The following is a 16,863-nucleotide window of genomic DNA, read 5'->3' as shown; positions in this document are numbered from 1 at the left end:
AGAAAAAAATCAAAACCAGATTGCTGGTTATCACCAACCATGTTGTCGTTAAATCGACATCTTCGGGGCGTCGGACTGCAAAAACTTCTCAAGAATTTTGTCGGACAATAAGATACTTTCATTTCAATTCTTATTACCAAACCCTCCCAGAAAAATTAGCTTGCTGGTTGTCACCAACCATAATGTCACCAAATCGACATATTTGGGGTGGGGACAAACTCAAAATTCCAACATTTTTGTCGGACAAATTTTTTGGGGGGTTTAAAAAAAATATATCTTTCATTTAAACTTTAAAAAAAGGTGCTGGTCATAACATTCCATATTTATGCCAGATTGACATGTTTTCCTGAAAATCACGGGAAAACTTACCACTGTTGAATTTTCCTCATAGTCAAATCTTGGGAGAGTCGTCAAACTTAAGCTGCACGCAAAGTTACAGCTTGCTGGTAATCATTTTTTTCTTTATACGTGGGCCCGCGGACTAATATAGACAATAGTATTTAATTGTTTTAAAGAATAATATGCACGCCTCTGATATTTTTAATTGTGTCCATACTTTTTGCAATTCCCTCTGATTACTTGACATAAGATGTCTGTTAGCATTTTTCTTTTTGAGATTAGTTCTGGAGAAAAATATTTAATTAAAAATAATACAATAACTTGTCAATAAATAATATTTGAGAATATTCTCCTTTACCACGTGATTATCAACTCTGATTTAATTAGTAGCGTCAGTAGCTTTCTCAAGGGATGGTATTAACAATTTTCACAATTACCACATTCGAAACGCTGGAAATCCGTATGCAGCGCCTTGTATTTTGGAAAGTATATATTTTTGAACAACTGACATTGGACATTGGACAAAATTGCTCATACATTTGGACCATTTCCTTTTGACCTTTCGTAAAGTAAAACTGCAAAGACTGTGACAATATTAAGACAGAGCTCGTCAAGGGCCGCATACAGGGTGTTGAAAAAGGCGTAAAAAGGGTTTAGCTGCAAGAAGCGAAAAGTTTCCATAATCGAAAATGGTTCTTTTTTAAGATAAAAGGAGTCAAAGGTTTTGAATAATAACTTATCTAATCAATTATCTCGAAGATTTATGATGTAGATTAGTGAAACTTTAGCTGGTGACATAACTAACAATAAGTAAATAAATAGTTACATAAAATTAATTCTTGACTGATTCCTTCGTCGCGATATGACATTTTTTTCAAGAAAAGGATGTAATTATCTACCGCTTCTAGGAAAGCTGCTTACCGTGATCTCTTCACATTCTAAAACTCTAGTTTGTTAGAGAAAATCAATTTGACTTTGGCTTTCCCAATCAGATCATTCTTATGAGGTCTCTTAGGTAATCAAATCAATAACGAAGATTAACACCTATTCCGAATAAGTTTTGTGGTTTCTAAATACTTAATTTTATTAATAGCAGAACCCTAATATCCACTCATTGTAATGTAATTTTGCTTGAATATTAAATTTACTGTCTTAACAATTAAATTACAAGAGATAATAATAAAAACGATTTATTTCCTTGTATTATACATCGTAATTATTAACAAAAATGACAATTATTGGAAATAATAAAAGATGATATTCTTCTATAACATTTTGAATTTATTTGGAAAATCTCTGGGTTTTCAATTTCATCAAGTACACTTCACCACAAAAAAGTTTCCACGAAAATATTATTAAACTATTTATGCATATTCCATTCGATGAATAACTTGCCTGAAATACGTCAGGACTCACATTGGGACATACAATGAACTAGTAACTGAAGCAATGGCGTGACTTCAACGTTTACTGATTAAAAAGTTACTAGTTGAAACATTATACCTACTCTTTGAACAATTTTTAATGGATGACAGAAATTATTTTAATATAATATTTTAAATTTTTTCTTCAGTTTTCAGTTGGTGTAAAAAATATAGATGCTATAATTTGCAAGGATTCTAGAAGCTAGGACAAAATCTACTTTTAAAATGAATTAAAAAATAGTTCATTAAGTATTCCATTTTTTCTCACTTTTAGCCAACATCAAACTAGATTTTCTATTTAAATGTATAAATTTTTGAGACCTTTGCAGTTTAAATTTTCATCTTTTTGGTGAAGATATAAGTATATACAGAGTAGGAAAGTACCGATGGTCTATCTGAGGTTAAGTGAGAGTGATAAAGTAAAACATAGAAATCCATGCGATAAAGAAGGATGGCTATAATGAAGGCGTCTCATAGTCACCGCCCGTTTATAAGAAGTGGATCTTATTTGTGGAAGGGCGAAATGGGCGGTGACTATTAGACACCTTCATTATAGCCATCTTTCTCAATCGCACGGATTTCTATGACTTACTTTATCGCTCTCACGTAACGGCAGATCGACCATCGGTACTTTCCGAACCTGTATACTTATAATATAGGGTGAGTAAGAGTTTGTAATCAAACTTTAACAGCTGATAGAAGACTTCAATCTATGAATCGTCGTAGAATTGTTTGTTTCCGGATATATAATATTGAAAATAAGAAGAATATATTTTCAAATAACTTTTAATGTGCGTCACTAGATTAATAAAACTTAAAAAAAGATGGGCGCTGTGGGACCAATAATTTTTGCAAAATTCTATCTTTTTCCCTGTCAAGAGCAAAAACGCATAACTTTAACCTTCTCTCTCTCCGAAAGTTATTAACAAAAAAGGGTTTAGAAAGTCGAATTTTAAAGCTTGAAACCTAACTTAGCTTTGTATTTAAATGGAATTTTGATTTTTACATTAAAAAATGGTATTTTTTAACACTTTTTTTATAAACATTTAGGTTATCTCCAAAACTATGCATAATTTAATTATAAAAAGTGTGATTGTATAGCCAATTAAAACACACATTTAAAAAAGAAAGTTACTACGCCTTTTTGGAAAATTTCTGCTTGAAACACAGTGGGAAACCTCTTTAGACTGTAGAGAGACTCCATCTAGGTCTATGTCCATATATTCCACCCGTCCTCTTGGGCATTTTGGAACCATACCAGGCTCTATAACTGAGCTAGGTTTTAATAATTATGGGCAAAAATTCATCGAATTGATTTACAAATATGTCAACCAGTGACTGAAATATCAAAAATCTTGGAAAGATATGTGCTTTTAATTTCAATGGGTAAGTATTTCTGACAAAAATATACCTTCGATTTTATTTGAAAATGATGGAAACACAATTTTAAATACACTAATTATCATAAATCCAATAAAATCAGTGACGTTGGAACTTTTAATTTCCTAAACGATAGTAACCCTTTAATAAAAAAATTAAAACTGCTACGCCAAAATTTTTATTTTTTTTTTGATTTGAGAAGATTAAATCATGTTTAATGTATAACCTACATAAATAAAGGTATTGTTTTTAAATCCAATGCTCTGTAAGAAGCATTCTACGACCTATGTTCATTCAATTTTTTTTTCTTAGCTAGGTCTTCTATCGACTGTTAAAGATTGACTTGACTCACCTAGTGTATTTGTACAGTTGGCAGTGATAACTGAGAAATTATTCTCTTAATTTTTAAAGAAACGCCGCTGTTCGGTTCACGTGATTTCGTGCATTATATTAGGGTAACCATTCCTGTTTGATAAATCACGAATATTCATAAATTAGATTAGTTCCTATCGCTCCAGTGAAGCCAATTTAGTAGTAATATGGATCAATTCAGTCTAGATAAAGGACTCGCTTATAATTTTAGTATTATCATTGTCCCATTAAACTTTATGGTGGGATTACAATTAAAATAATTTAGTCTTAAAGCTTCACCAGATATTTTGCAGAGGTAATACAAAATGCGTTTGTTGTTCATAGTTTTCCGTCACTTCAAAAATTAGGAAACGAAGTCATAACTAATCATAAGAATTAATAATGTGAAATAGACGTTACGGATTAAGCTTGTAGAAATACCAATGCCATTCTGGTATTTTGCTTTCTTCGAACATTTTTATTAAAAGTACTTGTTTTATTTGATCTCAAGCAGCATTTTTAATTTACTGCATTAATTTGAGCATCTACGAACAATTATCAGTGGAAACATCTAATTGTTTAATCAAAAGTCAAAACTGACTTTATTTATACCAAATGCAAAAATTTTCAATTCATTTAATTCTTTCTATCAACAAAAACGATCATTTGAATTTATTGATCTGGTTTCTAATATACAGGGTGTTTCTAAAATAGGGTTCCAAACTTCTGCTGCGTTTATAATTCATTAAAATAAGCCAAAAAGTTCCTATTAACATGTGCCCTAAAACGCACCCTTAGGAAGTTATATGCCCTTAAAAGGGCTCAAACAAAACTGTTTTTTTCCGTTATTGACAAAACGGTTTTTTTTAAACGGTAAATTTAATTAAAATTAAACTTATAATACAACTTTGTTGATTTAATTTCTTAAACTTTTAATATATTAAAAGTATTGATAGAATTTTAAAATATGCATTGAAGTAGAAATATTAATGAAGCTTCTATCACCATTAAAGTGTGACTCATAAGTATAATTATAGTCTTACGTCTAATAGTCACAGGTATATTATACTTCAAGTCATTTTTTCATTGCTGTTATCTAAAAATACACCTGTAATACATATTTAATTTTCTATTCTAGTCGTTTTGAAAAGTAATAAAATTAAAATTCAATTTTTATAAACCGATTATAAAATAAAATTAATTTATGGCAATATTAAGCAATTTTTTATTATAAAGTTTGGAGTTTACAATGTTTATACATTTATTAGTATTGTGTTAAACCATAGACATAGCCTCGGTTTCCTGTTTCTGAGTTACAAAGTAAGAAAGAAATAATATTAACTAGAAGTTACAAAAAAATATTGATTAAAGTTAAAAAAATTTAATACGTACTTATTTTATTAACTTTAACTTAACTTAAGTCAAATATTTTTTTCTGTGCAAAACGAACTAAAACGAGTTTTTTTTCAGTATGAATTGAAATTGCCGATTGAAATAAAAGCGGGCACTATAGGAAAAGTCCGCTTGCAAATACCATGGACCTCCCTCTGGAGCCAGCCCATCGTGGTTAACATAGAAGATCTGCACATCGTCGTCGGCCCTATAGTCACCAACGATCCGTTCGACGCAGAGAAAAACAAACGACTCACTAGAGCCGCGAAGAAAAAGACGCTTGCCGATTTAGACACCGACAGTCAGATCTTGGGGGGGCCGTCGACTTTTTCCGAGCACTTGGTCTCGAACATCCTGAATTACCTGCAAGTAAATATTGTCAACGTCCATGTTAGATACGAAGATGTGGACAGCTGGAAGACGCCACTGGCGGCGGGATTGTGCATTGGTAGCATTACAGCGGAAACTACCAACAGGTACGTATTTACACACAAATTATCGCGGGTATTGTTTTTATTTAAATGGGGTTTTTGACTGGAAACTGTTTTTTAATTTAATTTCGTAACTTTCATACCCCGCCGCTGAATAGGTTGATGTATCCTCAAACAACTGCGCACATTACCCGGATTATCCAATGTTTAAGCACCTTTAAATATTTTTCAGTAAATGGAAACCTACGAGGTACGACAGCCATTCCGACATCTGCCATTATCTCCTGAAAATTGAAGCGTTCTCCATTTACTGGAATTCTAACGCAACGGTTAAAAAATGGGATTTACCAGCGCAGTACTACCAGTGGAGGAACGCGATGACGTCAAGTCTCCAGAATTACTCCCTCAATGGAGAAGAATTCGATTTTGGTAAGTTGCAAGTCTATTATCTATGGTTGCAAGTAGATTTAATTTAGCTCGCCACAAGACAATGCAACATCAAAATATACCAACACCATACCGTGTATTTATATTTCCTATACGTCTATGTTGGGTAAAAATTCGGTTCGTGTACACACGTTTGGTTATGGACGCAAGAATCAGAGTCTACGTTCGATCGCGTTGAATGGTGGTTCAGCGAATTCTTAGAGGCTGCTCTTCGATATCATTTTGACATTTTGCCTTTCCAGATTTGAGCGATTCAGCACTGTTGACACGTTACATATGTTGTTTTAGTATTATGTGAGGCTGTTCGTTATCGAATTTCATGGCATTCCCGGCGTTTTCACGAAAAAATTAATTCATCAAAAGTATGTAACAAAATTTAATATTTTCTTTCAGTATTGAATCCAATGACGTCAAAAATCAAAATGGTAATTAACAAATCCGCAACTGGACAAACTACTAAACTAAACACAGACATCGTGGTACAAGACTGCAACGTTCAAATTTCGAAGGAACAGTACGACTCCATACTAGCCGTTGCTAACTGCATGGAGCGGATGTTGATTAGTTGGCAGTTCCTAGAAATAAGGCCTAAAGAGAAGATTATGGAGAACCAGAAGATTTGGTGGAGGTACGCTTCGTACGCTCTCCTGGAACAAAGGGTTAAACCTTACACATGGAGTAGAATAAGGAGAGTCAGGCAGCACTACAAAGACTACATGGAAACATACAAGCAAATCATCTTAAATCCTAATGACACCGAGCTGAAGCTTGATCTGCAGAAGTATGAGGACAATTTGTCTATTATCAATGTTGTTATCGCTAGGCAACAGGCCAGGCTAATGGTAAGCTCAATTAATGACAGAATAATCAGTTATAACTCTATTATTTGAAATCCAACTGAATCTATAGAAAAAATTAAATTATTTTCTTGAAAATATTAGTTCAAAAAGAAATCAACTATACTAGTGAAAGCAAAAAAATTACATTGGAATGGTTTCAAATCTTTTTGCAAACAAACTATAAAATGAAGTTAAAGGGAAATTATAAAGAGAACAGTTTTTATTTTTTCTAATAATGATAATAATGATTATCAAATTTAATAATACTGCTGAATATTAACTTAAAGCTTAATTTAAATATACTTATAAATTTTTAATTTAGAAGAAAATTATACTAAAAATGTGGGGATTTCTTCTTCCGCTATTTTCAAATAAATTTATTTCTTTATTTCCTTATAAAAATCACCTTGTAAGACTAGAATAATTTTATTTGGTATTCAAAGAAAAAAAATTCTTAAAATTTTATAAAATTATAATAAATAAAAATATTCCCCATTTGGTGCATATTTTATGGCGCCCACTGCGCAATGTTCTAAATAATTATAAGAACCTACTTGTTAAATATTTACATACATGAAAGATGTCTGGAAATTGGAAAAATTTTTAAATCTGGAAATATGAAGGAGTTTTTTGGTAAAAATTTAGTATAAGTACACCCTGAATATACAGGGTGTTTCTAAAATAGGGTTTCAAACTTCTGCTGCGTTTATAACTCATTAAAATAAGCCAAAAAGTTCCTATTAATATGTGCCGTAAAACGCTCCCTTAGGAAGTTATATTCCCTTAAAAGGGCTCAAACAAAACTGGATTTTTCAAATAAATTGCAGTTATGAAGGTTATCAGTTTATCAATAACTTAAATTGTTAAGCGTTGTGGCAACGTCGGTCTTTTATTAGCCATGGTAAACAGATTTTTGTAATTTTTGGCTTAATAACTTAAAGAGCAGAGTAATTTTCAAACTCAATTTACTCTAAAACCATTGGAAATATCGATTTGGACAAAGATAATATTTTTTACGTAAAATTGTTAAGATTTTATAAATCTGTAGACAATTGTATAAAATAGAAATAAAAAAAATTACCTCATTTGGCACATCCACTAAGTAGATGAATCTCTATTGGACCAGTCAGAGAAAAGTTTCATTATGCGCCGCTAGAGGGCACTTTACCTAGAACTCAAAACTTGTTTTGTTCATAACTTTTTTCTCTTGCTAGACATAACAGTTTAAACATTATTGAAAAGAGAAACAATAAAAGAAAAAATTATGTACCAACAGAGATTCATCTACTTAGTGGGTGTGCCAAATGAGAAGTGACTTCGAACTTGAATTAAATAACTTATGTAAATAGAAAAATACAAAAAATTGCACTTTGACAAGCTGTAATTTGCAAACAATTGACAATTCAAAAAAAATGTTCATTAATCCGCATAATCACCTCCCAGAGTTTCCTGATGGACTTTCACAACACCCTGTATTTGAATACTTATTTTGTAGAGCACTAATATGTTTTAGGTGCAAGCACGAAGTATCACCGAAAAGAGTTTTTGGTCAATGTTACCTTCTCCTGAGCGAGTTCTGTTGTGCGAAAAGATTGGATACTTCGAGACTGAGCAGGATAATCTAAAGGCAGCAATAGGTGGGTAGTCTAACTGCAAATTCTAACATATAACACGGGAAATTTTCTTCTTTAGACCTCTTTTTTAAATACCTTATACAAGGGACACCTTGTATATTTTCCTCATCGTAAAATTGAATTTTTTTGTATAGTAATATTTTTTATCTTACTTGTACGTGAAATATGCGATAACGTATCTTGTTCCAGAGCACAATTACAGTTTCCGTCTTGGAAACCTGAGCGTAACCCTTACGAATGGTACCAGAGAAATAATAGTCTTAACTTTAACCCAAACGATTTGCTCAGTGAAACCAAATTATCAAGAGAATATCTTCAAGTCCTCTCTGAAAATAGAAGGGATATGCATCGAGGGGGCAAGTAACGAGGAACACTTGATACCCTTAATTTCGTCTGAGCATTTAAGCGATAGCCCCGCATACTTTTTTAAAGCCGAGATGGAGAAAATGCCAAAAAATTGCAACTGTGCTTACAAATTGAATATGGCTATGGACTCGGTTGAGTGCATATATAACAAAGTAAGTATAAGCATAAATATACAAATCGGTCTTTAAGTCTCTAACCCAGAAACGTCCCCAATGCGCCCCGTAAAAAATTATCGGGAGGGTTAAGTCTGGCGATTGGGGCGGTCAATGTTGTCGATCAAAAATGAGGAGGCATATCATCATGAATAATTTACATTTTGTGGCGAAATAACAGGGGTAGATGTTCTAATAAATGTTGGATTAAAAAAATTAAGATTAAGAGGGCTCTGTGGCAAATAGGCAACCAGCAATACATTTTTATAGATTTTTATTATACAGTTTGTCTAAATATGAATTAATACACAAATAACAAACTTTCTTCCATTTTAATGCAGATTTTCTATAAAATGCACTTAGTAGAATGGGGGAAAGTCTGTTATTAGTGCATTAATTCATATTTAGACAAACTGTGTAATAAAATCTATAAAAATGTATTGCTGGTTGCCTATTTGCTATAAAGCCCTCTTAAGAAGAGAGTGCTATAGTAAAATTACCGATGATTTTCTTCAAATATTAGTTGAATTTGTGTTTATAAGTCCGTTATTTTAGCAGGACTAGGATTATCTTCAAATATTCGTACNATACCCTTAATTTCGTCTGAGCATTTAAGCGATAGCCCCGCATACTTTTTTAAAGCCGAGATGGAGAAAATGCCAAAAAATTGCAACTGTGCTTACAAATTGAATATGGCTATGGACTCGGTTGAGTGCATATATAACAAAGTAAGTATAAGCATAAATAATCAAATCGTTCTTTGAGTCTCTAGCCGGAAACCTCTTCAATATGTGGCCCATAAAAAATAATACAGGCTGACAAATTTCAGAACCAGAAACCGGACCTAGTGTACCCGAAGAATTTTGGTGCGCTGATTATGAATCTAAGCTCAGAATTGGCCCATCACCCTAGGTTCTCGAAATAATAGTCTTTCTTCTAACCTGTAGTTGGATCATATTCGATGCAAAGTAATAAATCGTTGCCTGTCAAGGGATCCAGTGCAATACGCTTTTAAGGATATTTCTTTATACATATGAAGAGACGAAGGAATCAGTTCACGTCTGCCACCCTTGTTCCTACAAATATTCCTTTATTCTCATAAACTATTTATTTTAAATGTAATTAATAAAGAGGTTAAACGCTGGTTATTGCGCATATAGGACAACGTGTCGTAGGTTATAGCGCATTATGATGAACCTGTCACGAGCTTATCATTCGAATGTTACAAGGTGTATACATAAGTATTTGCTTCATACAGTGTAGGAAAGTCTAGATGGTCTATCAGAAGTTACGTGAGAGCGATAAAGTAAGCCATAGAAATCCATGTGATAGACAAGGATAGCTATAATAAAGGCGTCTAATAGTCAACGCCCATTTCGCCCTTCCACAAATACGAATTGGATCTTATTTGTGGAAGGGCGAAACGGGCGGTGACTAAGAGAAGCCTTCATTATAGCCATCCTTCTCTATCGCATGGATTTCTATAGCTTACTTTATCGCTCTCACGTAACTTCAGATAGACCATCGGTACTTTCCTACCCTGTATAGTAGTGTTTTCGTAATTTAAGGTTAGAAAATCTTGTAATATTGAGGTTAAGGAGCAGGTCCGCCGGTATTGTCGAATTCAGCGACTCAAGAGACATATAACTATAACTCGATTTTGGATAAATTTTGTTTATTTCCATGTTGTAACGAAATCGCTGAAGTACTAAATTCAATCTATCATATCTTTATGGGAAAAAAAGATATTAAAAAAGATCTAAGTGCACTTAGAAGGGTAAGACTGGTACTTTGAGATGGTTTAACTTGATTTTAGAAAAAAAAAAACAGTTCACGTAATCAGACTCCGAATATAGTGAAAAACCGTAATTTTTGCACTTTTAGGTTAGAGGACCTAGGGTGATGGTACATTTCAAAGCTCGAATTCATAATCAGCGTACCAAAATCTTTTGGGAACACTAGATCCGGTCTCTGATTCCGGACTTTCGTAAAATTTTGTCAGCCTGTGTAATCGAAGAGGGTTAAGTCTGGCGATTGGGGTGGTCAATGTTATCAATCAAAATGAGGAGGCATACCCTCATGAATAATTGGCATTTTGTGGTGAAATAATAATAGGGGTAGATGTTCTAACAAATGTTAGATTAAAAAAAATTAATATTAAGAAGACTCTATAGGAAATAGGCAACCAGCAATACATTTTTATAGATTTTTGTTACACAGTTTGTCTAAATATGAATGAATACACAAATCTCTCCTCCATTCTAACGCGAATTTTCTATAAAATGGACATGGTTTGAAACGCAAATTACTTTTTGGTGTATAGAAATTTGTGATTTACGACGCCGCTTGTTTAAAAACCGCAAATTACAAATTTCTTTACGGCAAACAGTAATCTGAGTTCCAAACTAACTACACTTTATAGAAAATCTACATTAGAATGGAGGAAAGTCGGTTATTTGTGCATTAATTCATATTTAGACAAACTGTGTAATAAAATCTATAAAAATGTATTGCTGGTTGCCTATTTGCTATAGATCTCTCTTAAGAAGAGAGTGCTATAATAAAATTACCGATGATTTTCTTCAAATATTAGTTGAATTTGTGTTTATAAGTCCGTTATTTTAGCAGGACTAGGATTATCTTCAAATATTCGTACAATATTTTTTGAAAATTCGAGAACTTCTACAATTTGCTGGTAATAATTTCACAATTATAAACATAATCACGATGTAAATCTATAATAAAGCAGTTTAAAAATAATGCAATTAAACATAAGAAATAGTTTTACAATTTACTGCCATTTAGAAAGCGAGATTGTTTTTTTTTTTTTCAGCCATCTATAGAAGAACTGGAGACTTTTCTTACAACTGAAGATAATCCTACAGAAAATTTGCTGAATTACTTGAAAGACGTGCCTCTAAAAATATGTACATTACTGAAAAAGAAATTAACAGAGAAATGGGACATTAATTTGAATATAAAAGTCCCGTACTTTGTTATTCCAGAAGTGAGCTCATATTTAAAGTAAGTTCTTACACTTTATTATTATTTTTTTTTTATTGAAAATTACTCCAATGAACTGGTAATAGTATTTAATTAATTATGAAAGAATGAATGTTTAGAATTTCTATTTGCATCCAAACTATTTTTTTTTAATCGCTCTATATAAAGTTATAGTTTTTAGTCTATCTTTAGATGATCCTATTGACTTTTAATTTTGACAATTTAAGGGCAGAATATTTGTTGGTTGTCGACTTAGGCCGGTACTCCTTAAGCACCGAGCTCTGCCAGCAAACCTACATAGCAGAGAACGCTACCCAAATGGAACTGGAAGAACAACTCTACTCCAAACTGTTCGTAAACTGTACTGACGTACAAATCTTATTCTGTGATACTAGCGATAACTGGAAGGATGCCAGGAAGGAGAAAGACACTGAAATGCACATTATACCTAAAACTTCGTTTTCCTCGACTTATGCCCTTTCTGTTGCCAATCTGAAGACAATACCAAGGTAACAAATACCCTACAAAACTGGCACAGTACAATTTACTACATATTTTATTTTAGGTACAAATTTAATATAAACTTTCATACCCTAAAGCTAAATATATCAGAGAGAAAAATCGGACTGTTGTTGAAGTTTTTCAATATCGACCAAATACGGATAAACATAATTCACGGCGATATGAATCCAAAGTTGTACTTAAGAGATAGAATAAAGGGACGGATGACTTCTAAGTTCCTGCGCAAAGTGCAGGACCGCATTACTATCGCCGACAGCTACTCCAAGTACAAACGGTACAAATTGGAGAATGGAAAGATACGCAGGATGACGAAAGAGTAAGTAACTGCCGAAATGACTTTCGTCCAATCATCAATGTTTACTTTTAGTAAGAGCGTGAGGAGAAATCACAATGAAGATATGAACGAAGCTTGGGCTAGATGCGTGGACCTACCTGGCCTGGAAGACAATATATCGCCTAATAATAACATTAATATTTTATTCGGATTCGTCATTAATGAGGTACTTCGCTAATTGTTACTGTTCCTAGATTTCCTGCAACCGATTATAAAGTTATTTTTTAAATAATTACTTAATTATTCACTTATATTTTCAGTTCTCCGTTGTGTTCTCGCGTTCAAGTGACAGCGCAGACAGACAATATTTAATGATACGCCTTGGTATATTCACGATGGACATAGCCCTTATGACCTATGGCCCCGCCTATCAAGTGTCCATCAACAGCGTTCTACTTACCGATAAACTACATACGACACCTAGTGGTCAATACTTAGACCTTGTCTTTAGTCCATTACCTAACAATCAAGACGTTATCACAGTGCTGTATAGAAAAGTAAGTACTTAGTTAAAAACAAAAATGAAAAATAGTCAATCTTTGGCTATTTTTATTACTATACTCGACGGCCAAAATTATAGATAGTGATTCATCGCTAGCTCTTGGACTAGTAAGGGGGATGAAGTGTGCCGGGAACGAAAATCCATTGGCGTGTCTGCATAAAAGGCAACAAGATATAGAAAATATTGAAAAAACATAATAAAACATAACATCTAATATTTTTTACGGTTTGCTATAACCGACACTTTGATCAATTTTAATTATTACAGCATTTTAAAACGTCCCAGTTGTGTTTTTTTAATTTATACGCTTATGCTATGACATTTCTCAGGTCGGGCAAATCAAGTCCGTTTACACCCACTAAAAAAGCATTTCCCTATTCCCTACCAAGTGCAAAAGACAGAGATAAAATATAGATCGACGTTCAGTGTAACTCAGTCTATACACAATTATAGATTCTACCGATGTGCATGGCAAGCGGCACAAAGATTAATGATATTGAACCGTATAGAAATCATTTTATATTTTATACGCATTATGGTAATAGTGTTTTTATATTATGTATTAGTCACTCTTTATAATTTCGGCCGCCGAGTATAGACACCGTGATTTACTCGAATATGGCAAAAATGGATGCTATTTGTTTAAGATCATATAAAATAGATTCGATAACATTCGTCTCATTGCTCACAAATTATGTTTGTGGCATTGCTGAAAAATAATCTTTTATTCTTGTTTTATAGGTGAGCGCAAGCTGTCCTGACTTCTGGACACACTTTCATGGGGTCGAAACCTCGTTGGTGGCTAATTTTGGAACAATATATGTACTCCTCCATCAAGAGGCCATACACACGATACTTAAATATTCGAAATACCTGAGTAATAAGTAAATAGTAATTATAATAACAGTTTTCTACTATAGTAACAGTCATATACATATTTTCATTATTTGGTAAAGGATTTAATCCTTAATAGGCAACCAGCAATACATTTTTATGGATTTTATTGCATAGTTTGTCTAAATATGAATTAATGCACAAATAACAGACTTTCCTCCATTCTAACGAAGATTTATTATAAAATGTAGTCAGTTTGAAACTCAAATTACTTTTTGATGTAAAAAAATTTGTAATTTACGATACCGCTTGTTCAAAAGGGGCAAATTACAAACTTCTTTACAACAAAAAGTAATTTTGGTTTCAAACTAACTCCATTTTATAGAAAATCTGCGTTAAAATAGGGAAAAGTCTGTTATTTGTGCATTAATTCATATTTAGACAAACTGTGTAATAAAATCTATAAAAATGTATTGTTGGTTGCCTATTAGCTATGGAGCCCTCTTAAATCCAGAAGATTTAATTTGGTAATGGAATAATAATGAATACTATAAATCAGTCCCTCGAGATTTTCATAACTTTAACTGGTGATACAACACTTCAAATAAGAAAAAAAGTTCATACAAACGCCAATTGCAGAAAACTTCATTTTCAAGATAGAATGTTGAAATTTTTGAAAATTCACATTTATTTAAATGTTTCTTAAAATCTTTAGCATCGGTTGGGGTTATGGACAAAAATTGAGAAGAGCTGATTCATAAAAATCAGTGGCAGAGATACTGGAAAATGTCTCTAATAATCCCGGATTATGACCCCACTGAATATTTTGGAAATTTGATAAGTGCATTTAATTTCTGTTGGTGTCCCTAAGGAAAAGTTTTCTTCCATTTTATTTGAAAAATTAGCCATTTTTGAGTAAATATTTTTTTAAATTTTAAGTTGAATGATTCGAAAAAACTTCAAAATTATTCGTTTCACAAAAAAATTTAAGAAATTAATTTTTGATCATAATGTAATTATGGAAAGTCCAAATAATCATTGTTTTTTATTTTCTGAGGGATAAAAAAAATTTTAAATTGTTATGCCAATGTTTTTTTTAATTTCCGACAGTTGCGTTGCATTTAAAATTATATTTTTAACAAAAAAGTTCTATAATTCCTTTGTAAATTAAATACTTTTTGAATAATTTTATTAAAATTCCAAATTATTCAATGGTGTCGAAATTCTGCGATTTCTAATAACAGTATAGTCTTTCCGATCTCAATTGAAGACCAAAGAGCTCGGCAGTATGTACCAGGTTCGGTCGCAATGCAAGAACTAAGCACTGAAATATTTGAAAAATTTGTTCCCATATTTATTTAGCGATACCCATATACAGGTCTGGTTGAACGAAACGTGGAGGTGGTAGAAATGTATACGAACAGTCAAAGAATGCGCACGCGGGCAAACGCCGTACAAACACAGCCGCACTGGGCGACTGGGCCATAAATTTCAGTTGTTGACAAATTGCCTAGCAGTGCAGTGCAGCAATGCCGAATTATTTTATTGTTGATTATTTTTATTTAATGACTTTTCCAACCTAAACTAACAACCTTTCTTCATCTTTTCCTGGCAAGGATATGTTCATACCTACCCGTTGGTTCTTATATATTTCAATGAAAATGTAAATGTTTTTTAATATTAATTCAGCAAATATTTACCCATAATTAGTTCAGCTATTAGTCCAAATATAATCAATCTACGTCAAACATTTTAAAAGATATTTAAGTACTTAAATGTAATATTTTTTAAATCCCAATCTCAATTCCAATTATATCTCGATAACGAAACGTTCGACGACATTTGTTTATATGAAAATTTTCCCTTATTCAAAGGTATTTTATCACCAACTATTCTTTGGAAAATGAAATTCAAAACAACTTGTATATATGGAATTATTGGGTACGACTACATAAAAAAAATTAGGGTCTTAAAAAATATGAGAAATGTGGTATCTAATTTTGTTTTTATTTTATTGTTTCCTAGAACAGAATGATACTAAAAAAAATAACAAAAAATGAAAATTATGTGTTCTCGATTTAGATGGGTATGTTACATAAATATTTTAATTTTTTACAGGATTAGGAGTCAAATATCCCCATTTCTGAAGACCCACTTATTAAACATTCTAAATAAAGTAACAGATATCCTCCACAAGAAAAGTGATACTCCCGTACCACCCGGCTCTGTGAAATTTTCACACTCCGCAAGACTGGCCGATATAAACGTGACAGTTTGTGATTCCGACTTTGATATAGTGAACATACAACTATCCGGACTGGAAATGGACTTTTTGTTCAGGGCCAATGAAAGATTTGTTTTTAGGACCTTTCTTAGTAATATAAACGTAGATCATTTGTCTGATGTTACATTGTATAATAAGGTAAGAAACGAATTTTGTTGCTTCTCTCTAGGGTCTCGTTAAAATTTTTTTCTGCCCCAGAAGAATTACTTAAATCCATTAATATTCCTCCCGTTCTTAGGTATCCCTCAATTGGTATTACGCACTTACAAATAATAGCGTAAATTAAAAAATTACGATACCTTGAATGCATTGGAATTTCTAGAGTTAAATGTATTTTAGGTGTTGTACACAGACGAAGATAAGGTGTTTGACATTAAATATGTACGGAACGCCACACATCTTAGCTACAACAATGACATATCGCCGAACATGGACGAAATGTTCGTCGACGGCAGTTTTAAGTTTCATCTAGGAAGAATTCACTGCACGTTTTTGTACAAATTAGTAGTACAGCTTCAGGTAAGAACGAATGTTATGTGTCTAAGACATAACCGCACGTTTTGAGTGCTGGTGAGATATAACCTATAACGGATATGTCATTTGTCACTAACATCGAAACACGTATATCT

General features: G+C 32.5%; 1 protein-coding gene across 1 annotated transcript in view; it reads left to right on the top strand.

Annotated features, from left to right (window-relative positions):
• The window catches only part of LOC108909494 (vacuolar protein sorting-associated protein 13C-like), a 33,440-nt gene that overhangs the window by 2,359 nt on the left and 14,218 nt on the right, over positions 1–16,863 (top strand). Inside the window, exons 2-14 of the mRNA XM_018713889.1 lie at positions 4,965–5,362; positions 5,550–5,746; positions 6,158–6,606; positions 8,117–8,240; positions 8,427–8,755; positions 11,589–11,779; positions 11,986–12,267; positions 12,324–12,596; positions 12,654–12,780; positions 12,875–13,111; positions 13,858–14,000; positions 16,069–16,372; positions 16,574–16,753. Coding sequence (XP_018569405.1) covers positions 4,965–5,362; positions 5,550–5,746; positions 6,158–6,606; positions 8,117–8,240; positions 8,427–8,755; positions 11,589–11,779; positions 11,986–12,267; positions 12,324–12,596; positions 12,654–12,780; positions 12,875–13,111; positions 13,858–14,000; positions 16,069–16,372; positions 16,574–16,753 — 3,234 coding nt within the window. The remainder of the gene's footprint in view (positions 1–4,964; positions 5,363–5,549; positions 5,747–6,157; positions 6,607–8,116; positions 8,241–8,426; positions 8,756–11,588; positions 11,780–11,985; positions 12,268–12,323; positions 12,597–12,653; positions 12,781–12,874; positions 13,112–13,857; positions 14,001–16,068; positions 16,373–16,573; positions 16,754–16,863) is intronic.

Source organism: Anoplophora glabripennis, unplaced genomic scaffold, assembly GCF_000390285.2.
Source record: "Anoplophora glabripennis isolate ALB-LARVAE unplaced genomic scaffold, Agla_2.0 scaffold1, whole genome shotgun sequence".
In the NCBI taxonomy this organism is placed as follows: Eukaryota; Metazoa; Arthropoda; class Insecta; order Coleoptera; family Cerambycidae; genus Anoplophora; species Anoplophora glabripennis.
Note: the sequence above shows the minus strand (reverse complement) of the source record. Positions and strands in the feature narration are given on the sequence as shown.